At 40.4% G+C, this 23430-nt stretch overlaps 1 protein-coding gene across 1 annotated transcript in view; it reads left to right on the top strand.

Annotated features, from left to right (window-relative positions):
* Positions 1–2538: 2538 nt before the first annotated feature.
* The window catches only part of CTNNA3 (catenin alpha 3), an 892356-nt gene continuing 871464 nt past the window's right edge, over positions 2539–23430 (top strand). Inside the window, exons 1-3 of the mRNA XM_048506869.1 lie at positions 2539–2598; positions 3222–3414; positions 20034–20200. Of these exons, the coding sequence (XP_048362826.1) occupies positions 2539–2598; positions 3222–3414; positions 20034–20200 (420 nt within the window). The remainder of the gene's footprint in view (positions 2599–3221; positions 3415–20033; positions 20201–23430) is intronic.

Here is a 23430-nt window from a genome sequence, read left to right as displayed (position 1 = left end):
CCCGATCCTGATGTGGGTATACTGATGGAAAAGTTATACTTGTTAAAATTCTGCCTGTCATGCAGTTATTGGAGATTTAGGAGTGTTGAGAAGTCAGAAATATCTGTCTCAAAATCTGAACCAGAGAGGAGCCATTTTGCCAATATAAAAGCCAAATGCAGTGTAGTGTGTAGAGAGCAAGAAAGAACGGGCAGAGCTAGAGGGACAGAATTGTTTTGTGAGTGCAGAGTATTTCTATGACCTAAGACAGTGGTGGCGAACCTTTGGCATTCCAGATGTTATGGACTACAATTCCCATCAGCTCCTGCCAGCATGGCCAATTGGCCATGCTGGCAGGGGCTGATGGGAATTGTAGTCCATGAACATCTGGAGAGCCGCAGGTTGCAGACCCCTGTTCTAGTGCTCTCATTTTTAGCCTGCTTGATGCCTTCCTAAAGTCTTCCTCATTACAGTCCACTTGTTGCCTACCCCCTTCTGTTGGTTGCCTGCCTGCCTGCTTCCCTGTCCAAGGTGTTATTCCACTTGGGCCTTCATGCCTGACAGTACTTGAGGGCCATGAATGAGTTGGTTGTTGAATTAAACAAGATAGTTTTCAGTGGCCGAGTCTGGTAAATCCATATTATGCAAATCATTGAAGACCACAGGCATTCATTTTAATCTTTAAAATGTTGTATTAAAAAAGCAAATCAGTAGTCGTGGGGATGAAGAAAGCAGCAGGATACCCTTAAAATGTAGATAGGGAAACAATTATTAATCATCCCAAATTAACAAGATGAAAGGGAAGCTCTTGAAACAGTATTAAATGCAGAAAAGGAAATACTGAAATTATGCATCTTTTGTCCTACTGCAAAAGTTTGCAAGAAGTAATACCAAGAGCACAACTTAGTGAGCTATAAAGAATAGCAAAAGTGCTGATATTTTTTTCTAGAAGTCATTTTAATGCCTGAATGCCTTTTTAGAGCTTCAAGGTTCATTTGCCATATAGAGGGAAACATCATAAACATTGCTTTTATGGTACAGTCTAGACTTTGTAAGGTTCTGAGTAGGTCAGCTTGGTTGCAGTTTTGTTTAAATCTGTTTCTTTTAAATGATGTTAATGGTGCCATTAAAGCCTGATCCAAAACTGTGGGGTCCTGTCAAATCTATGAGCAAGTTCTGAGGACAAATTCAGAGGATTTATAATATTCTGCCCCCTTTTGCAATTATGGGCAGAAAAAAAATCTCACAGTTCCATGGGGAGCCCTTTTGCTGGAACCCTCTTTGGCTATGTTGTGGTACAAAGACCCTCTTTGGGAGAACCCTTTTTGGCTATGTTGTGGTACAAATACCCTCTTTGGTAGAACCCTCTTTAGCTATGTTCTGATATAAAGACCCTCTTTGACGGGTCCTATTTATTTATTTATTTATTCACTCACTCACTCACTCACTCACTCACTCACTCACTCACTCACTCACTCACTCACTCACTCACTCACTCACTCACTCACTCACTCACTCACTCACTCACTCACTCACCACTCACTCACCACTCACTCACCACTCACTCACTCACTCACTCACTCACTCACTCACTCACTCACTCACTCACTCACTCACTCACTCACTCACTCACTCACTCATTCATTCATTCATTCATTCATTCATTCATTCATTCATTCATTCATTCATTTAATATCCCGCCCTTTCCAATAGGGCTCAGAGCGGCAAACATCAATATAAAATCAATTAAAATAACACAATATAAAACCAGTGTAAACAACAACCATACAATTTAAAACTCTAAAACTTTAGCTATGTTCTGGTACAAAGACCCTCTTTGGTGGAACCCTCTTTGACTATATTCTGGTACAAAGACCCTCTTTGGTGAAACCCTCTTTGGCTATATTCTGGTACAAAGACCCTCTTTGGTGGAACCTCTTTGGCTATGTTCTGGTACAAAGACCCTCTTTGGTGGAACCCTCTTTGGCTATATTCTGGTCAAAACTATGAGGTGTATTGTGAATCCATGTAGTCTTATATTATATTACCAGTGCTTTTTAATATACTCCTCTTGTAACACATTAAATGAAAGTTGCCTTTTGCAGATACGGTGTATCTGTCCTTTTCTGTGAGTGTTTCTGCAGTGAATAAGGAACAGTGGGCAAACCCACTCCTTCCTTTTGTGTTGATGACCTGTCACATTGGACTAAGAGTTAAACCAATCACCATACTCCTGGCCACTTAAAGAATCAACACTATGGCATAGACTGTGCAGTTTAATACAAAGTGAAGTGCAATACAGAAATACCAAATGACATATATACAAAATCCTATGGCAATTAATAAACATAACCATGGCACCACTAATGTACATGTCTTAATAGTCCAAATCACAAAGAAAAATACATGTGTTATTGGAGGTAGGTGAACAGAGCACCATCCATGGTTTCAAATGCTGCTGTAATTCAATATGTCCTAAGCATACTCTAAGTGAAAAAGCGCTTCATGTGTGCATGGTCTCCCACAATGAATATTCCCACAGCAACTCTCCAGTGCGCTATGAATGAAGGGAAGCAGTATTGTGAAGATAAGCCATCCAAATCCAAAATGGGCACCATGGTAAATACCCACATTTTCAACTACTGTCTTCCTCAGTAGTTGCACTTGCCTTGATTCAATCCTGCGATACAAATGAGATAACTTTGTCAAGCAAAATATCCTGAACAGGCTAAGTTACCAGCCCTAGGCTTGACAGAGTTCTCTGTATTTGGGTCGTGGGTCTTTTCATTATGACTTGACCTCTTGAGCAGACTTAGGTTTTCCAGAGTCACTAGTCTCTGTTCATATTTCCCTTCTTGAGTGCCAAGTTCATGTTCTCATCTGGGTAACTGAAAGGTAGATCATTTTTGGTTGGTTCGTCAGGTAATTCTATGATGGCCACCACAGCAGGTGAAGATGAAGTCTGTGTAAGGGTTGGTTTCTACAATATAGATTTTACAAGGTGTGAGATTCTAGGGTCCCCCCCTCCCCATCAAACCAAGGTTTGAACTTGGTGTCACAGTCTCACATTATTTACTTGTTCTCACTTTCACACATGCATTTGTTTCTGTTCCAGATTGGGAACATGGCACAGCAGAGTTTCTTCAATCACAACTATTTGGGCTTATTATTTTGTTATTTTTGAACAGAAAAAAGATGTTTTAATGGTGGGACTCAGTATTCTAATTTTTTTAATGTTTTAGGTTACCTCATTAGTGAATTGCCCTCAAAATCCTTCTAAGAAGAAAAAAGGATGCTCCAAAAGAGCACGTGTTATCCTTGCCTCTGTAGAAGATGCAACTTGGAATTTATTGGACAAAGGAGAGAAAATTGCTAAAGATGCCCCCATCTTAACTGAGGAACTTAATGCTGCACTTCACGATGTTCGCAAAGAAAGTAAGTGTATAGCATATCTATTGCTATTATCAGCTGTATTTTTATACAAAGGACATATAAATCTTACCTTTGCCTTTCACAATCACTTTTCCTCATCATTATAATTGCGAATAGCTTAGAGCAAAAGGCATATGCTTGTCGTGACACTTGTTAATCATGCTTTCTGATTTAATGGTTTAGTATTCATCGTAAGATGTACTAGCAGATCTGTCTTGCCTTCTGAAATGAAAGCATGCTCCCCATCCTGATTTGCGTGTGCGGGTATGTGTGTGCTGCCCAGTAGGTAAGGTGACAGCAAACAACAGAATTGGAAAGGGAACAGGGAACTAGCCTTTTTCCCAATGTTTTTATAAGCATGTGTGTATACTCTGGTTTCTCTTCAGATCGCATAAATCTAAGCATGTGTGTATGTGCTGCGTATGATGTCACAATAAAAAAAGAATTAACATTTTTTTCAGATAGTCTAAGTTAACATTTATCCTTGTAAGATTATTTTGATTTTACTGAGTTCAGAAATTTCTCCCTTAAATGGCCCAGCCAAATTAATGCATTTAATTACTTCCCTTATCAGGTTCCTTGTTTGTAAAGAAATGTTAGCTGGAATGCTGCCGTGGTTTTACAACATGTTTTGTTTGTATTTGTTGAACCAGAGAACACCTTATATGCAGAAAACATGAAACAGAATGGCCAACTAGGAAACACTTAATGTACGAGGGCACAATGTACAGGCAACCCTGGGCAAAGCTCCACACCTCCAGTGCTAACCCCCACCCCGTCAGCAACGCATAGCTCAGCACCTTTACATGCACCTTTAATGTATAGTAGAACTGGAAAATGATGGTATACTGAACAAAATTATTTCATCCCATTGAGTATATACATTGTTCTTGAGTTTCATGGTTATGGTGGTAAGAAGCAGTAAGAAGACTAGTACCACAGAGAAGCTTAGGACTGAGGAGTACAAAATGTGCAGGCTAATGTCATATCCTGTTATGGCTGCCACCACTGCAAACTGTTCATCAGTGGTTATTCATTGTGTCTGTGCCACTGTCAAACATTTTTGGTGGCAAGATTGATGAACGCTTGAGTTGCCTGTTTATATTCGAATGGGAAGTGATATTCATTGTTGATCACCCTTGTGGTGATAGTTAAATTACAACTTTTTGTCCTCTACAGAAATTTTCAGAAATGCTTCCAAACAGATTGGCAAGAACAAAATAGTGTGTCATTAACCAACGGTCATAATCATACATGGTTATGATAAAGACCAATCATTTTAGTCTGGCCAATCTGTGTATTTTAGCAGGCTTGTAATTTTGTATTGCTAGTAATTTCTAACGGCTCTTTCAGACTTCCACATTGCTTATGGCTTTGGGCCAGAACTGTCAGAAATAAAACATTCATAAAGCCAATTATGTACAGCTTATGCATCTTAATGAACATTTTGCCAGGTTTACCTTCTATCATTATTCAAGGAAGTTATTGCAATAAAGTTCAGCATCATGCAAGAATTTGCTGGAACAATTCTCGCTAAGTGATTGGAGAACTGCAGTGCCATATAATCTAGTTTTGTGATAGCTGTGGTTAGACCGTTCCATATCAACACCGATTTGCAGGTTATGGTATGCTACCTGAAGATTTAATCTCTTAATGTCTGTGTTACAGTTTGCCCATGTGGAATGTCTCATACTCCATAGAATGTTTGGAATAATATACACATTTTAAATCTTGAGATATAATGGTAGTGAGGTGTTTGTACATATTTAATTTACTTAAGAGATTTTTACTTAAGAGATTTTTAATCCCACAGCTATAAGAGTGGCTAATAATCAAAATCCATTTTTAAAAATGCAGTAAATACCCAGCAGAAAAACAGAAATGCTGAAAACAGCTATCAACCATACATTTCAGAAAGACATAGTCCTGATTGTGATAATAAGCATGAGTAAACAGGTTCAGTTTCACTTGGTATTAGCATGGCTTACAGAGAGGGCTGCTAAGAGCCACCATGAGCCCACGAACCATGATTCCATTGCCCCCCCGCCCTAATATGATTTTGATTCAAACCAAAGAGTTTGAAGTGGTCATGTTAGAGTCCTAAGGGCTAGAGTTGATATTAGTAGACAGTAATCATTGCTTGACTGTACTTTCCAGCAGTTTCATCAGTAAGCCTTTGGACCCTGCTAAACATCTTTGTTGGTGGTTCATTTTAGAACTCTGCCATTTTTGTTGCAGGCCTACCTACTTTGACACTATGAAATTCATTTAAAAATTTTCTGTCAGAGTGGAAACACAATAATTTGCAAATTTGTGAATATGTCTTTTTAATCAGTTTGAAGATTTTTGAGATGTTTGGCGACTATCATAAAGGAAGTGCTGAACATAGAGTAACATAGAGAAGGAGATAACACAAATCCCATTTGTCCTATACAGTTCTGAATGCCTCGTAAGATCTATACATTACTCCTGAAAGACCACCTCACTCCCAGTTAAGAATCACTGCTCTAATGCTTCATTCTTATTTGGAGATGCTAAATTAGACAGTGAAATATTTATGCTTCTGTTAATAAACTGCAGCAGCTTTTGAAAGGCTGCATTACTGGATTTCATGTGTGCTTTATTTTGCAGAGCAAGCTTTGACTCAAGGTATCCCACATAGTATGACTCCAGTAAAAAAATAAAACCAAAACAAAAACCCAAAACAAAGAAGGGATTCTTTTGGAGTGACAGTTTTAAACTATAAATATGAAACTACAGTTCAGAGTATAACTTTCTATGGCAGGTGGTCCTTAATTATTGTAAAACCGGGGCAGCAATGTAACATATTTCTAGGGCAATCATTTCTGCATTCCCCTTCCCTCCTCCCCCAGATTGGAGTGGTTTAGGCATAGCTCCAATACTTGGTATCTATTTCCATTACTTATTTGCTATATATGGTCTTAAAGACAACAGCTGCCTCTTGCATTATTTCCATCTATTGCATAGCCAGTGTTGTGTGCAGTTACTTACTGCCCTATCTCAAGTGTGCTCTCAGATAAACTCTACTTACAAATACCATAATCATTTAGGAACCAACATAGCCTACTTCAGATACTGTTTGTGCTTGATCTAAAATGAAATTGGAAAACAGGCATTGATTTTTTGAGTGGCTGACAGCAGCTTCACCTATCAGGAGAATGCATATATGGAAATGAATGCACTGAGTGTGACTGTGGAATGTGATTATAACCATCTACATATTGCTTTATGTGATGTGCTATTTCTTAAGAGGTTCCTTCTTGCTGTACTACAGCCTAGGGCAGGGTCTGGGTGGAAATATAGAATCACGTCTGAAGTCTTTTGGGTGGCCAGTAAGATCATGAGAAGTTGAAAAGGTTAAAAGTAGAGTATGTGGTAGATCAGGAATAGAAAAAGTAGGTGGGGTCAGAAGGGGCATTGGCTATTTGTATGCAACAAGACTTTTGACAGGTTCAATTCAAAGACTGCACCTGCCCACTCTGTGCTGTGTTCCAAATTGCATTTGAAACTCGCCATTTAGAAAAATGTTTTTGTCATGAAAATCTTGGAGACATAATTGAGGGGGTAATTGTTTGGATTGTGGTAATCATTCTGTTTGTAGAACCTTTCAGAAAGTTTGGGAGCTGAACTAACCATAGTGTGATGGACCCAATCATCATCCAAAAAGCCTTCCTCCAGTCCAAGGAGCCTTCTTGCAACTGAAGTGGAACCACTGCTTACACTGGAGAAAGACTTCAAACATGAGCCAAAAGGAAAGATGGTAGAAATAGGGGTAGGATCCACCCCAGTGGCTCAGATCCTATGAGAGCCATGAGCAGAGGTGGTGTGTGTCACAGAATGGGATTTTCCCTCTCCTCCTCCTCTTGCTTCTGCACCCACTGAGCCCCCCTCCAAAGTTCTATTCCTGGGAGTCAAGAGACCTTTGTGAATGACACAGGGGCATACTGGGGAACTGAGGTGGGAAAGATTTTATGAAAATTGCACTTCCCTCATTGGGTGAGAGAAATTCTCCTCCTGTTAATGGTCATGGACTGTAGGATCCTAGGTAATCACATCCTTCCCCACAGAAAGCAAACTCTGTGTGTTCTTCGATTATACTGTGCAGCAACTTTGATTCCATGAGAAGTGACTCCATAGAGGGTGTTATTTAATTTGTCATGTGCAGGGATGGGCATTGTATTAATAGTGATAATAATAAATAGCTACTCACTGCATCCCATGTGTCCTTACTCATTGCAAAGAAATATGGGTTAGAGGAAACATCTTGGGAAGGGGGTGTCTGTCTGTGGTGATACTGGGCACAGTTGGCCTCACAGTGTACCAAGTTGAAACCGGTGCTTCAGGCAGAAGATTACAGAGGAGCAGTGGTGTACCTGCCTAGGGACAGGGGATACCCTATGTCCCGGGGCGCCCCCATTTGGTCACGTGGGGGCGCCAACATTTCAGGGTCAGTTGTGGGTTTTTTGAATTTTTTAGTGTTTTTTCATGTTTTGGTCTGCAGGGGGCGCATTTTTAAAGTTAGCAGCACCAAAATTTTAGGATGCCATCCAGAGACTGTCCTGATGATAACACCCAAGTTTGGTGATGTTTGGTTCAGGGGAAGCAAAGTTATGGTCCCTCAAATGGGTGCCCCCATCCCCATTGTTTTCAATGGGAGCTAACAGGAGATGGGGGCTACCCATTTGAGGGACCATAACTTTGGTCCTCCTGAACCTAACTTCACCAAACCTGGGTGGCATCATAAGAATAGTTACCAGATATACCCTGAAATTTTGGTGTCACTATCTTTAAAAATACACCCCTGACAGAACCCCAAGAAATTTGCCCAAGATTCTTTGTAGCCACTGGGGGAAATTCTGAGTGTGTAGGCAGGCTGCACATTTTTGAAGATAGAGGCACCAGACTTTCAGGGTGGCTCCAGGAGGGCCTCCTGGTTTGGAGACATTTGCTTCTGGGGGTTCAATTTTATGGGCCCCCAAAAGGATTATTTTGTTTTCACGCTCCTGCACATGAAAGCCTGCAGGCGGAGTTCTCTCAACTCCCCCCCCCCCACCTCCAGAAGCAAAGCTCACCAAGCTTGGATGCTATTACCAGGAGGCCTCTTGGAGCCACCTTGAAAGTCTGTTGCCTCTATCTTCAAAAATGTGCAGCCAGAGCTTACACACTCAGAGGCTCCTTCCGCACATGCAGAATAATGCACTTTCAAACTGCTTTCAGTGCTCTTTGAAGCTGTGCGGAATAGCAAAATCCACTTGCAAACAGTTGTGAAAGTGGTTTGAAAACGAATTATTCTGCGTGTGTGGAAGGGGCCAGACATTCCCCAGAATCTGCCAAGCTCTTCAGCAAGTTCTGTTGTGGGAAAAATTACTTTCCCCACCATAGACGTCAATGGAGCATTCTGTTATGCCCAGCTGGCTCTGTGGCAGAGGTTTCAATGGGAGGCACTGTGGTAGGGGTCTTGCTCTGGGTGGGGGCATTTCCTGCAGGGCTGCTGGTGTGAGTCTCCTGAAAGGAACCAGCCAAATATGCTAAAATGTGTGTGGAAGAGGAAAACGCTGTGGGCACTGAGTTGAAGGTGAACCTGATGCCCACAGCATTTGGCCATCCCAGGCAAACTTTAGCAAAGTCCCAATGCATTTGCTGGCAGCCACCTCTGGCTGGGTGAGGGGGGAAGGGGAAGGGGGAGATGACGGCATGCGTGCCCACAGAGATGGCTCTGAGTGCCGCCTTGGGCACCCGTGCCATAGGTTCTCTATCACGGGTATAGACACTAGACTTCTCTTCCTTATTAAGTCCCTTTACAGTAACACCACCTGCCAGATCAAGTGTATGCCCACCGGCTTGCTGATTCCTAAAATACCGGTAGCAAAAGGTGTTAAACAGGGATGTGTTTGGGCCCCTGTTCTATTCAATCTGTTTTTAAATTATTTAGCACCCACTCTCCAGGAAGTACACTTGCACTGCCCAGTTTGGGGAACACCCCGCTACCAATTCTGCTTTATGCAGATGACTTGGTTCTGTTGTCAAGATCTGAGGTTGGTTTAAAACGTCTTTTAACTAAGTTTAACGAATACTGCTCCAACAACCTGCTTGAAGTAAATACAGCCAAATCAAAAGTAATGGTTATTTCAAATAGGTTTAATCCCAGCACTTGGCTTCTTAACGGCATTGGCCTGGAACAAGTTAAGATATTCAAATACCTAGGGATTCACTTCCATTTTAGAGCAATTGGACAAACCATAGAGAGGCAGCTATCAGGGGATGTCAGAATTCTGTTGATGCGGTTGTGTGGTTCTTTTTCTCTAAAGGACATGAATTCATACCTGCAGCTTTAAAATTCTTCAATGCAAGTGACACATCAACTCCTTTATGGTGTTCCCCTTTGGATTGGAGTTTGGAATAAATCTGTAGAGTGAGTAGAGGGAAAAATCACAAAACAGAAGCCAGAAACATTTCAAGAGGATGAGTGTGAACAAAAAAAAAAAAAGGGGGGGGGGAATTACAAACATTTTACATACATTTTACTAATGTTTATAAACATTCTAGGAGATTTGTGCAGAAAGGTCACAAATCTTTCCCTCTCACTACTTATGATGCAATCTTAATGGTAGTGCAACTTCAACAGAGGCATCTAGTGGTATCTCCTCCCAACCTGGTTTGAGACTCGCTTTGCTGAAGAATGTGTGTCCCCTCTCCCGCATAGTCATGACAGTTACTGCACATCCCTTCATTGTCTGGCAAATGTCGATGCACACAAGCCACTTTAATCTTAAACTTCTGTCAGCCTGCTTCTTATCATTCAGTCATGGATCATCACAACAGTGCTATTTTACATGCAGAATTAATCAATCAATTCTTTCCCTGCTTTCCGTCACATTTTTTCCCTGTTCCCTTTCTCTGTCTACCCTGTAGTAATAAATTCTCTTTGCCAAGTTAATCAGTTCTCCCATGTCCCATTTTTCCTCTTCCCTGAATTCAGTGATGTTTTTTCTGTGTCCAACAAATCTATTAGCTCTCCTGCAGCAATTCTTCAAATCTGCAGCCAACAAGTTTCAGTACTGCTTTCTTGGCTGGGGAGGTACAACTAGAAAAGAAGCTAATGTATTGACTCTTCTTTCTTTTCATTTCCATGATACACTTCAGCAGAAGAGAGAGAGAGAAAAGAAATACTGTGCTGCAGAAAATGGGAACAGTTTCATTTTTGCTCTTGGCTCTCGTGATACAAAGCAGTTATAAAACAAATTAACATCCTTGGAATTGTAATGCTGAAAAGAACCAGAGGGTCATAAAGTTTTACCCTGCCAGTAAGGCCAGAGCTGGCATCTGTCAGCCTTCCTTTCCCAGATTAACGGCTGCTTTTATATGTTACTCTGCTTAAAAGGTAGCAGGAAGCATTTAAAGCATGTATCTGAATCGGGCACATCAGCACAGCGAACTCTTGATTAGCAATTGCTCCCTGAGGTGTATTCCCATATTAGAAGATTTGTGGCTGTTTTTGGGATGTCGTAAATCTGCCGCAAAATGCATAAACCACAGCTTGCTAGAAGGGAACAAGTGCCATCAGACCAAGCATTCCCCTTAAAGGATACAGTTCTGGATGGCTCTTTTAGAAAGCGAATCTGCTGGTAGTTTCCAGAGGCAGACATTCACTTCAATCATGGCAAGGTAGTCTGAGATTTGTTGGGTGAAAGAGAGGGATTAACTCTTCAGCTCAGGTAGGACCATCATTTCTGTTCCAAATGTGAAGCAAAAGCATCCTGTTCTCACCAGTATTGGAGATATGAAGCTGAAGTTCCTCACTTAACCTTGAGGAAGGGAAGTAATTCAGTGGGGCAAGGGGGCTGAAGCCAAGATCGCTGCAATGGTGGAGGAGCTGTTGAACTAGATAAACTAGTCCTTGAGACAGAATGTAAAGAGATGGTGCCAAAAACAAGTCCTATACCAGTGACTTCTAGTCAGCAACTAAAGCCCATTATGCATGGAACACTTAGCTCAAGTCTGTTCTGTCTGCAGTGGGCTAGTAGTGGGCACTCCTCACATTTCTCTTTTTACATGCGAAGAGGCAGCCCAGTGCCTTGCAGCTGCTGTCAGATCTCAGATGGGGCCTTGGTTCTCTCCCAGTACTCTAAAATCAACCCAGCAACAGACTTAAAGGACTCAAACTGTCCTCCTTAGGAAGAATAGCAAAATGAACATCTTGCCTAAGATGAATTTCCTATTTCAAATGCTGCATAAATACATCAATGAGTAGACTCTTAATACATGGCAATCACACATTAACAAATTTATCTGGGCCTACAAAAGACCAAGAGTAAGATTTAAAGTATTACAAGATTAAAAAAGAGGAGGATTAGCGATGCCAAATATTACTATGCAGCTGGACTCACTTGGATCACTGATTGGATACTAAAACCAGTTCATAATCTGTGAAATTAGAAACTGCAGGTCTTACATCAGGAATACATAGCTACTTATGGCAAGAAAAAACAGACCCAAAGAAAGAGCTGATAAAAAAATATTTGCATGTAATAAGAAAAGGACTATTTGAAATCTGGGAAAAAACACATTCAAGATTCAGCCCCGTGACTTCACCTGTAAAGTCTCCGATAGAAGTGCACTATGATGCTGAAACTTTTAAGAAGAATGACAATATAATATACGAAGAAATGATTAACAAACAAGGGGAAATTAAATCATGGCAAACAATAACGACAGAGGGAAGAAAAATACAGTGGCTGGCATATTTTTAGATCTCATCTAGACTCAAAAGAGAATTAAGTTCACAGAGAGAAATACTATGGGACTTAACAGACTTTGAAAAAGAGATTATAACACAGAAGCAATATTTGATGGGCAGAATATTTGATGGGCAGAATTTTCTCCTGAAAATAGAAACAGAAATGGAACAAATAAAAACATGCATGATAAAATGGATGCAAAACTTCAAGGAAGAGATAACTTTTTAACAGTGGGAATCATTATGGACCAAAAATATTAAACTCACTGCAAGTCAGATGCTGAAGGAGAATTGGTATAAAATGTTTTTTAGATGGTATATTACATAAACAACATAATGGTATCAGCTGGAGATGCAATAAAGAGGTTGGAACCTTTTTTTCACATGTGGTGGACTTGTAAAAAAATCAAGAAGTTTTGGATAGAGATACACGATACAGCAGATAATTAAATTTAAATTTCCTCCCACTGCAAAAACAATGCTGTTGGGTAGATTACCAGGAAAGCTTCCCAAGAAATTGAATTGACTGTGCTGGTATTTAATAATCATCACAAGACTAACAATTGCAACAAGTTGTAAATCCTATAAAGGTCTCGCAGTAGAATGTTGGGAAGACAAAATCAGAGAATATGCTACTATGGCCTAACTAACTAATCTTGAAAATCGATGCTCAAAACACAAATTCGATGAGTAATGGAGTCTTTATGTTTTATATGAATCTGAATTGATTATGTAAAAACGAGACAACTTGAGAATTGAAAATCAATGATGTCTAAGATATAATAATTGGACTAGTAAAAATGCTTTGTAGCAAACAAATGGGATGTTCTGGGTTTCTTCCAAGGATGCCGGCATCATCTTTACTTGGGAGTGGTCTTCCTTTTCTTAGAATTGCCCATCTGATTTCAAGTCTACAAGCTGGAAAGTCTTAACATAAACTCATTCATTGTAAGATTCCTCATAGTAAGCTATACCATGGTTCAATTCCATCCCATTGGTTATCTTGCCTGTAGTTGTATAGGCTCTTAAAGCTTCTTAGAAGAGGGGGAGGCATCATAAAGGGGAGTGGGATAGAAAATTCCTGCTGCATGGGAGAGGCCTTGCACCCGCTAGAAATCATGATTCTTTTGCATTGCCAAAGTCAGTCCACAAAGTAAACTATTTTCACTTGAATCTGACTAATATTCCAAAAATATTTAAGAGCATTTGATTACAAATACTTCAAAAAGTTTCTATGGCTGCCCTTCACATTTTTGTCGCTTTATTTGATAATGTTCTAATCAGAAGTCTCAGTTCATCCGTTTGCATGTGCATTGTGTGCACCTGATCTGTACCATAAATCTGCACTGTATTTTGGTACTTTATTACTTTGAAATTTTGCCCAAGCATGTTTAAAAGCACAACTGTTTGAAGGGCATTAAGCAAATGACAGTGGCCCTTAGGTGATAACAGCACATTATATCATATGTATATATATATAGAATGAAATAAAGGCATATCGTCAGGTTATTTTGAAATTTTGTGGTGTTGTATATTAATGAAAAAGCACAGTTATTTCTTATTTCTGCAGATGCTGCACTTTCTTGCATTTTGCTCTGGGCAAGTTTCTCTCCTATGGATTCCTTTTTTTCAGATGTGTACTTCTGTGCTTTTTGCTACATCTTAAGGAAGAGTAATAGCTCACTGGGAGAACATCTGTTTGGTGTAGAGAAAGTGTGTAGAGAAAGTCCCAAGTTCATTCCCCAGCACCACTAATTAAACTGATCAGATACTAAGTGATGGGAAAGACAACTACCTGAAAGTCTAGGGAATCACTGGGTGTTTCCCCACTTGCCACGATCCCCCTATGCCGCGCGCTGCTCTCAGCGTGCATCATTTCTGGTGTACCATTTAATCACTCCATCTCGCTCATACCGGGTCATCAAAAGTGCTATGCCCGTTTTTTAAGAGCACCAGGAATGACGCGCGCTGAGGGGGCACGACAGCGGCAGTGTTGGGGCGGCTGCATTGTCACTGCCCCTGTAGTGGGGAGTGCCGGGGGACCCCACGCTACTTGGCTACAGTAGCGCGCAGCTACTGGTAAGTGGGAAAATGCCCACTGTCAATCAGAATAGACTAGGGATCCACAACCTTTCTGAACCAGTGGGTCATTCCTAGTGGAGCTTTGGACCAAATCCCAAGGAAGCAAAAACCACACCACAAATATAAAGGCCTCCCCTAGAACCTTAGTTCACGTTAAAAGCAGTAACAGTAATTTTGCTTCTACAATCATGAGCCAGATCATGCTTGACAAAATAGGCGGCACTGGAAGAGTTCATACAAAACCAACGAGCTATTTATTTTCCATGCCAGGCCTAAGGTGCGCAGGAGGAAATCAGCTGTGCATAGGCACCGCCCACTTTTATTTCTAGTTTGAGTTTTTCATGATTTGAGCAGCTGTGAGCAACTACCACACAAACTGCTATAAATGGAGACACTTTTTGTAGAGAATAAATTTCTTTTTAAAGATCATGAAGCATGTCAGTGAAACAGAAGGTAACCATCGGTTGCTGTGGTTTCCAGATGCAATGAAAAGCAGACCCATGTTGTCACGCTGCTGCTGCTGCTTCTGCTGTTCTGGTGACAGCCATTCTCTCTAATTTCAGTACAGTAGTACAAAATGGTTGAGAATAGAAAGAACTTGGACAGAACTGGATATGTTTATTTCTGTGCACTGTTCAACAGGCTTCTCCAGGAATGGTGATTGACTTATCTGCAGCAGCATAAACTCATGGGCCCCATCACAAAACTTACCTGCACTGCATACGGAATTTTTTTTTGTTTAAACAAATTAGGAACTTTTTTTTAACAGGAATTAGGAACTTTTATTTTATTGAATTACCGCTGTGTTTTAAATGTTTTAAATTTCAAATTTCAAATTTATATTTACATTAATTAATTAATGGGGTTTGCTTGTATATGTTATATGAAGTTTGTGTTGTGCACCGCCCAGAGCCCTTCGGGGGTTGGGCGGTATAAAAATCCCATAAATAAATAAAATAAATAAAAAAATAAGACCAGGGCCAGATCTACATTTTTTTTCATTAAAGAAAAGCTTTATTTAATGTTAACATAGTTCATGTAAATTTGAATATTTCATTCCATACAACAAAAAAGGAAAAGCACAATAGGTAGATGAAAAATACATAAAATTAAAACATATCTATCTTACCGGTATTTCTATTTATTTTTAATCATTCTTATTTAGAGCTTGTGTAACCTCAGCTTGTGGGTTCTGTGGGGCAGAACATGGAAGGAGTTTGCAACAACTAACATTTTAAACAAATTGGTTTACTTTTCTTAACATATGACAATTATCAAACATTAACATTTAACTTAGCACTCCAAGGTCCTGTTCAGGTTTCATTCCTTCAAATTACAGTCTGATAATGCCAAGTCCATTCTTCCTGCTGGTAGCTGGCTCATGAAGACTCCAGAGGCTTGGTGAACTGGATTCAAGATAATGAAGGTTTCCAAAAGGACTCTCACTCATTACATACCCAAAAACCCTTAAGCAAGGTGTTATGGACTTATAAAAATCAATCAAGGTCCCAGCCTGGTAGCCTTGCTTCCTCCAAGCTTCCTGAGCTTTGCAGCCTTCTGCTTCTTTCAGTCTCCACCCCTATCTGGGTCATCCCATGCTGAACGTAGGGGTTGCACTTATTATACAGCTTTTATTATTTTGATATTGACATCCATTTTTAGGATGTCACTCTTAAAATTATTTGGCATCCCACTAAGTTTGTGGACTACTTTCGTTTTAAGTTTCAGTATCCCAATTCTCACATTTGTAATAAAGGAACGAGAACAATAACTTCCATTTTAATATTATTCCCTTATACATACAAGATCAAGAAAAAAAATGCTCCTTTGCAGCCTGATAAAGTACAGCTCAAGAAAAGCTTTATCTGGTAATTATGTTGCTAGAAGCTAAAATGATTACACTGAAGTACTGTACTTTAATCACTGGAAAAGACAATAATACCAATGTAATGTTGAAGACAGTAGGCAAATACCTGAGCTAGATTGTTAATGCCCCTCTAAACCCCCAGATCCAGCCCTGCTTAAGATGCTTGTTGCTTGATGACCATGTATATCCACAGGGAAGTCTACACAAGACCTGAACTTGCCCCCTAGTGTCATTTACTTTTGACTATTCTATACTACAGCCATTCTCAACTGCCGTGAGCATGTCCCAAGGGTACCGCGGCAACACTACTGCCCCCCCCTCATTTTTGTGGTGTCTCCCACCGGCGCCAGCAAGGACATGGAGCTGGCCCATGGGGCAGGGCCTGCCACAAGGTCAGCAGCCACCCCCCCAGTGCTACCCTTCACCCTGGGAGGGGGAGGTGGGTGGTGTGGCAAGCAGGGGCAATGGGAGGGGAAGGTAAAGGGTGGCGGCAGGGGTACCGTAAGATATGAAGAGTGAGGTCAAGGGTACCCTGACCTCGAAAAGGTTGGGAAACACTGCTATACTACAACCATTTTTACAGTATTGCAGTAAACAAGTGTGTATATGTTTACTGTGGCATTTTACATACGAACCATATATCCTGGGATGGGGAAGTGAAAAATCTCAGTTTGGGCATGACTTTCGCATGGCTTCCAGCCCTAAATCTGGCCCACCCTGTGACATTTCCCTTATCCCAGGGTTTAAAAAAACCACTAAATTGGCAGTTCTTTTGAAAAACCTCACGCCACTTCTGCTCCCTTGCAAACACTGTGGGAGACGGACCAGTTTATTTTTCCTGCCGCACCGCCTACAGCCAATCAGAACGGTGGAAAAATGGGAATGTTCGCGGCAATTGCAATCTCGAAATGCCCGTGCCATGGAAAATGTGAAAGGTAACTCAATCGTGCATAATTACCTGGAGTTTTTCCTCCCGGTCTTAACACAATATTGGGCGGCCGTGCAAAGGGAGAAACTGAGATAGAAACAACCCAATATGTATGATCCTGGTTTTTCTCCAGGATATTATAGTCTTTCCCCTGACTCCCATTCCATCCCCTACCGCCGCTGGCTGCTCTCACGCGGCATAGACCAGGCGGCGCACTGTTAAGGCATTCCCTAATGCCCCGTCAATTCTGTTGGCTATCGCCAAAAGGCACCGCTTTGGAAGAGATACCTGGGATGCCATGCCAGCTAAGGGGGCGCGACATGCTGCAGCGGCCGGGTGGCTGCGCCAGGCAGCCCCTGCCGTGGAGGAACCCCGCTGTACGGTTTCTCCTCGCGAAGCTGATCGGCTTACGGTAAGTGGGGAAAGGCCATATCTGTCCGGAAAACGTCTGTGAGGAGTATTTGTCTGACGCTGGCAGCGTAGGATATACACTTGGAAGTACTAATATTGGGTTCATATTGAGGTTAAGGCAATGTGCCATTAGTGTTTGAGGTTGAAAATAGCACATAGCACTGAAGATTAAATATTCCCCAGTATGTTTTGCATTAATACAGAATGCCTAAAGACACAGTGCACAACCTGATAGGGTGCTTTCTGGCTGTTAAAGTTTGAATGTGCTTTTTTGTATTATAGACTGATATAAATATTTCAATTGCCACATCCTTTTAGCATCTGCAAGAGTATGACAATATTTTTGAAGGCACTTTCAAAGCAGTCATCTATTGATATATCAATTCTTCCTCCAAGTGTTTGTAGTTTCTTAATAGCTTTACTTATCTTTAACAGTATCACCTGATAAAAGCGAGACAAAGCTATTAATGTTATGATTTTAGATCTAGGGGGGTGGTTTATCTCAAAGTTGATAACAAAACTGCATCTAACTCTTTCTTTGTATAGTAAGGATTTCATAATGGCGAACATTTAAATTGTATTGTAAACGCTTTGGTCAAAGACCGTAAATAAATCTTACTTACTATAATGGCGAACTTCCTATCTATGTACACTGGAAGATTTAGAGTTGCACTCTAAACCTGGAGGATTAATCTCTGCAGATATAAATAGATTGGAGAGTGTTTTCTGAAGGGTAGTATTTTTAACACCTCCATTCTAAGTAGAGTGTACCCTTTTCTAAGCCCATTGTCTTCAACAGATTTAGAAGGATGTAAGTCTGCTTAGGATAGCACTTACAGAATGACATTAAATTTAGCCATGAACCAGACATGCATCTGAATAGAGAATTGCCAGAATGCATACTAGATTCTATAATATAAAAATTAAAATCAGTTTCATTATTCCTTTTTGGACAATGATAGCCTGGAAAACTGTCTATTTCATTTACACCTACAGAAACAATACACAGGAAGAACATGCACAGATTCAAAAGGAATATGATCCACACATCCAAAGGGACTGAAAGGATAAATGGAGGAGTTGGTGAATAATTGTGGGAGGAGGAGAAGGTTGTTATCAAGCAAAGCAATCAAACTGCTTGTCAGGAAGCAGAAACCTCTTCCAAGGCACTTCAGTTCTTGTATGTCATTCTTTTGTTAGCTTTTAAAACTAGCAATTCAGAAATCTAGGCACTAGAATGTTGGTTGTCACAATCTACACAATGAGATGCTTAGAGATCAATAAACAAGGGTGTTGTTGCTTAGTCTGGAAGGACAATAAGAAAGAACTAGAAAGAGTAATTAACTCAAGAAACCAATACAAGTATAAAGAAATAAAGACGCTCCAAATATAAAAAAGAAACTACAGGATGTTTCTCTGAAAATTTTTTTAAAGTGGAGTGGATGGATTTTATGTGAGAGAAGAACTCATCATACTTTGTTATCCTGGGCTGGTACTATTACTGCAAAACTTTTTTTTGAACCTCCTGTTGGTCTGTGATAGCAAATTCAGGTAGGTAACCAAGAAGGTTGATTAAAAACCTAATAATAAACACAATAACAATGGGTTACATTTAAAAAAATCAACAAAGCTTCAATGCATTGTAAATCATAAAATTTTCCATTAAACCCATGGTTGAAGTGCTTTCTTCCCCTTTCTGTTTGGGTTTTGCTGATAGCAACTCTTCAGAACATCAGCTGGGAGCCTTCATATAATTTCCATGGAGTTCTGCTTGCAGAAGAGGACTTTGTGGCCTCCTCCTTCCCTCTCCTGCTCCATTTTGGAGAGGCTTCATAGATCTTGTGGGCATGATGTGATTGTAGGGAAATGATGCCATACTTGAAAAATTCCACATCAATGGCCATGCTAGTCTGTTGCAGTAAACAGGAAAAGAAATCTTGCATCATTAAACCAATTTCATGTGGCAAAGTGAATTACTCCTTTTTGTATTGTCAAAGGCTTCCATGGCTAGAATCACTAGGATGTTGTGGGTTTCCGGGTTGTATGGTCATGTTCCAGTAGTATTTTCTCCTGATGTCTCACCTGCATCTGTAGTTGGCATCTTCAGAGCATCCTCTGCATTTGTGGGTGGCATCTTTAGAGGATCTTCTGAAGATGCCAGCCACAGATGCAGGCAAAATGTCAGGAGAAAATACTACTGGAACAACCACACAACCTGGAAAACCCACAATGTCCTACTCCTTGTTGGGTTCTCACACACAAATGTTCTGACAGGAATCTTTTCCATGTTTATCACAAGGCACTTGCTGAATCATGATAATGTTATTAGGAATCAAATCGTAATTGTGGAATGTTCATGGGATTACATTTGGAGTTTGTTCACCCATGGAACGTGTCAGTCACCAAGGGACATGCACACGTGTGAATGAACAAGAGCTGTGAATCTCCTTATCTGCATCAACAACTTAATTGACAATAAGTTGCAAATAAAATGGTGAATTTCAGTGCACACAATCTTGCCTTCTGAATTTAGTTCTGAAATGCATTTGAGAACTTCGTTTATCTTTCTTTTGTAGGTGAATCCTTAAAAGTAACAGCAAAAAAATTCACAGATGATCCTTGTTATTTGCCCAAAAGGGAGGCAGTTGTTCAAGCAGCACGGGCTCTTCTTGCTGCTGTTACAAGACTTCTTATTCTGGCTGACATGATTGATGTGTCCTACCTGTTGCATCATCTAAGCACCGTAAGTAGCTTCATGTGCTGTATATTTCATATTCGCTGTTATCAAAACTTCTTGCTTGCATGTTTTTGAGCTGCATTTGAGAGATCCTATTGTTAAAATATTCATGCTAATATTCCGTGCAGCTACTGATGAGAAGAGAGATGGATGTGGTACCAACATAGGTTAACTGTTAGGTGGTAGGAGTCATTCATAACTCACAATGAAAAAGTCATCTAACCTGTACAATGCAATGCAATGTGAATGTGAATTTTTATTTTAATTAACTTAGGGCAAAATTCACTGGGAAGTTCTTCTGGGCAAGACATACTGAAATGAATTGGTACTTGGTGAAAGCATAAGTACTTTGAAAAATTTGCTAGGCATTCTGTATTCTTATCTTTCAGCCTGTGATGTTTTTAGTTTAACACTCCTGTTTTCCCTGCCCTTTGCTCCAGCTTTTGAAACTTTGGTTGTAGAGGATTTTAGCTGCTTCCACTATAAAATGAATCTGTACAGTTGTTTTTTGTTATAATTTGTGGTTATTATATTATATTGACTTCTGTTGTTTGTATTCTTGTAAACTGCCTTGTGAGATTTGTTGGATATATTGGTTAAAATAGCAGAGTTTGCCCAGTCACGGAAGCCTGATATTGAGTGCAATAAAATCGGTCCTCCCAAGAAGTAAATTGCAATAAAAAGGTCAACTTGCATTTACTCAAGTAGATTCTGTTCACATTCTTGTTGCAGTTGGAAGAAAGATAGAAATCCTAATCTAAAGAATACATTTCCCTATACCAGTGGTCCGCTGTTCTGGTGTCATGTGAGTGCAAGCAGGGAATATTTGCTTCTACTGGAAAGACCTGTTGAAGCATCTGCCTCCATGCAGGTTCATGTGGAAAGTGAGACAGAGAACAATGGCTACTGAGGAAGGAGGAGGAAGGTCAGAGGGCAGCTCCCGACCCAGATACAAACAAAGGGAGGAGCATCCCACCAAGAGAGAACACTTATACACTGAGAGAGTTTGACCCTGCCCCCCAAAGTCTAGGCATACTGAATCGCTCTCACTCCAACAAAATTTGCATTTGGAAGACAGTATAGAATTCCTAGAAGTAAATGAATAAATCTTGGGGAAGGGGACTGGAAAACAATGGTCCCAGTTCAACCGCAGTGAATCATGCTTAAGTCCCATTGAAATCAATGTGGTTTACATTGCTCAGATTTGAGAAGTGGCAGCACCTTAATCTCTGGCTCTCATGTACATTTTCCTTCATAGACCATTCAAGCAGATTTTGTACCAAGTAAATTGGTATTGTTTGTGATATCATTACCACAAATATTGGTTTGTGATGCCTATAGGAGGTGGAATACAAATGTCTTCCATGAATGGGCTGCTACTAATCAGAATGAATGCAAGGAGTTCTGCAAATATTTAGAACTCTATTCCAACTCTATTTTACTAATTGATAAAAATTATAGATGGATTTCCAGCCAAATAGAAGCTCCAAATGGTATACAAAACTCAAAAATTCTCAAAACATGCTGTTTTGTGATATTTTGGAGAGTGGAAAAAATATATCACAGCTGTAATCCTAAAGACACTTTTCTGGGAGTAAGGCTTGCTTCTGAGTATAACTGTTTAGATAATCCCTTAAATTATTTGTGCGTTTGGATTTTTGTGAATCGGTAAGGACGCCCTTAAAAAATGTAAGTAAAAGTAATAATGTATTAAAAACAACCAAAGAATAAAATGATCTTTCCCCCCATTTTTTAAAAAAGTAGTATTTATGGAAAACAAAATACCACTAAAGAATATATTTCTCTCCCTTACGGGGCACGTTAGAGCTATATAATCTGCTGTGCATATATTGCTGAACTCTTTGTAAGGGAATAAATGTACTTTTCTTGGCTGCACAGTCTTTGGTAATTCTTATTGTGTCTCCTGAAAATATTTCTTTTTTATGAAGTCCCATTAATTAGAAAATAAACTGCGAAAATAAACTTCAACGTATGCCATCAATTACTAATAGCATATGTTAGTAATTGTTAGCATACTAATAGCCATCAATTACTAATAGCATTTTGGTGACTTCCATCCAGGGCCAATTCTAATACTACTGAAATCTTTTACTAGCTCTGACTTTGATTCCCCTTCCCCACAAATCTTTAACTTTTGTGATTATGTTTTAATATGCCTTAAGGGAACTGAAATACTCTTAACTGTGGCCATGATCCAGTACAAGGTGTCAGATTTTTTTTTCTCCCAAGAAGGTTCTAGGAGCCTTGCCTAGAACAGAAACCTTGCGCAGCATCATCGTTCGGAATTGTTTGCTGGCACATTTCAATTGGAAAGGCAGTACTTTTTATATATGCCTGTAAAGTTTCCCCCTTGAGCCTTGCAGGTTTTCCTGTTCTTCTGGCAGTGGTGTGCGCTAACGTGATCGTATTACTCCCTCTCTACAATGCGAGGATCTTGGGCCTAGCAAAGACTTTAACCATTGACATCATTGAGAGCAGATGAGGAGGCTCTTTGCTTCTCAGTTCCATGCCTCCGAGGTTTTGTAATTTTCATAGAATAAAATTTAGGAGTTTGATCACTGAACCAAATTAATTTTAAAGGTTATGTCATTTACTACAAAAATGAAACTGCTGACCAAAGAAGAGATTTGGTATATATGTAAAAATGGGGGGAAGGAAGGGGGCAAACCCATAAATGGGTCTTGGCACAGTATTTTATTTCTTTAATGTTAGAGGTATTTCATCAGGACTAGAATGTGCAGTGCATGACATTTTACTATTGTCCAGTGATGTGGCATGGGATTGCTGGCCCTGCAGACCTCCCTGGGCTGCCACCAGATACTTTGATGCCCCAGCACCAGAACTTACCAGGCTAAGGCGGAGTCTACTGCCATTAACAACCACCAGGTCGGTAGGAGAGCAGTGGGTGAGGCCGAGACCCTGATTGGCATGGCCTCCGCTACGGGGTTGTGCAACCCCCTTAAAGGTGATAGGGAGGGGCAAAGCCGGAGAGGAATCAGGCACCGGAGAATCCCACGCACCTTGGGGAATCTCCTTGCCAGGGGGAACAAAAGTTGGGCTTTTGCCTCCTCACTTACCCATTCTGAGGCCAGCCCCTTCCAGCCGGAGCTGGAATACCAGGAAACCTCCCAAGCCGGGAAGAAAACACTGCCACCAGCAAGGGGCGCCCAACTATGTAGGATTACCTATACATATAGAAGATTAAGATGCGTGCA

Source organism: Sphaerodactylus townsendi, linkage group LG08 (assembly GCF_021028975.2).
Source record: "Sphaerodactylus townsendi isolate TG3544 linkage group LG08, MPM_Stown_v2.3, whole genome shotgun sequence".
NCBI classification, from domain to species: domain Eukaryota; kingdom Metazoa; phylum Chordata; class Lepidosauria; order Squamata; family Sphaerodactylidae; genus Sphaerodactylus; species Sphaerodactylus townsendi.
Note: the sequence above shows the minus strand (reverse complement) of the source record. Positions and strands in the feature narration are given on the sequence as shown.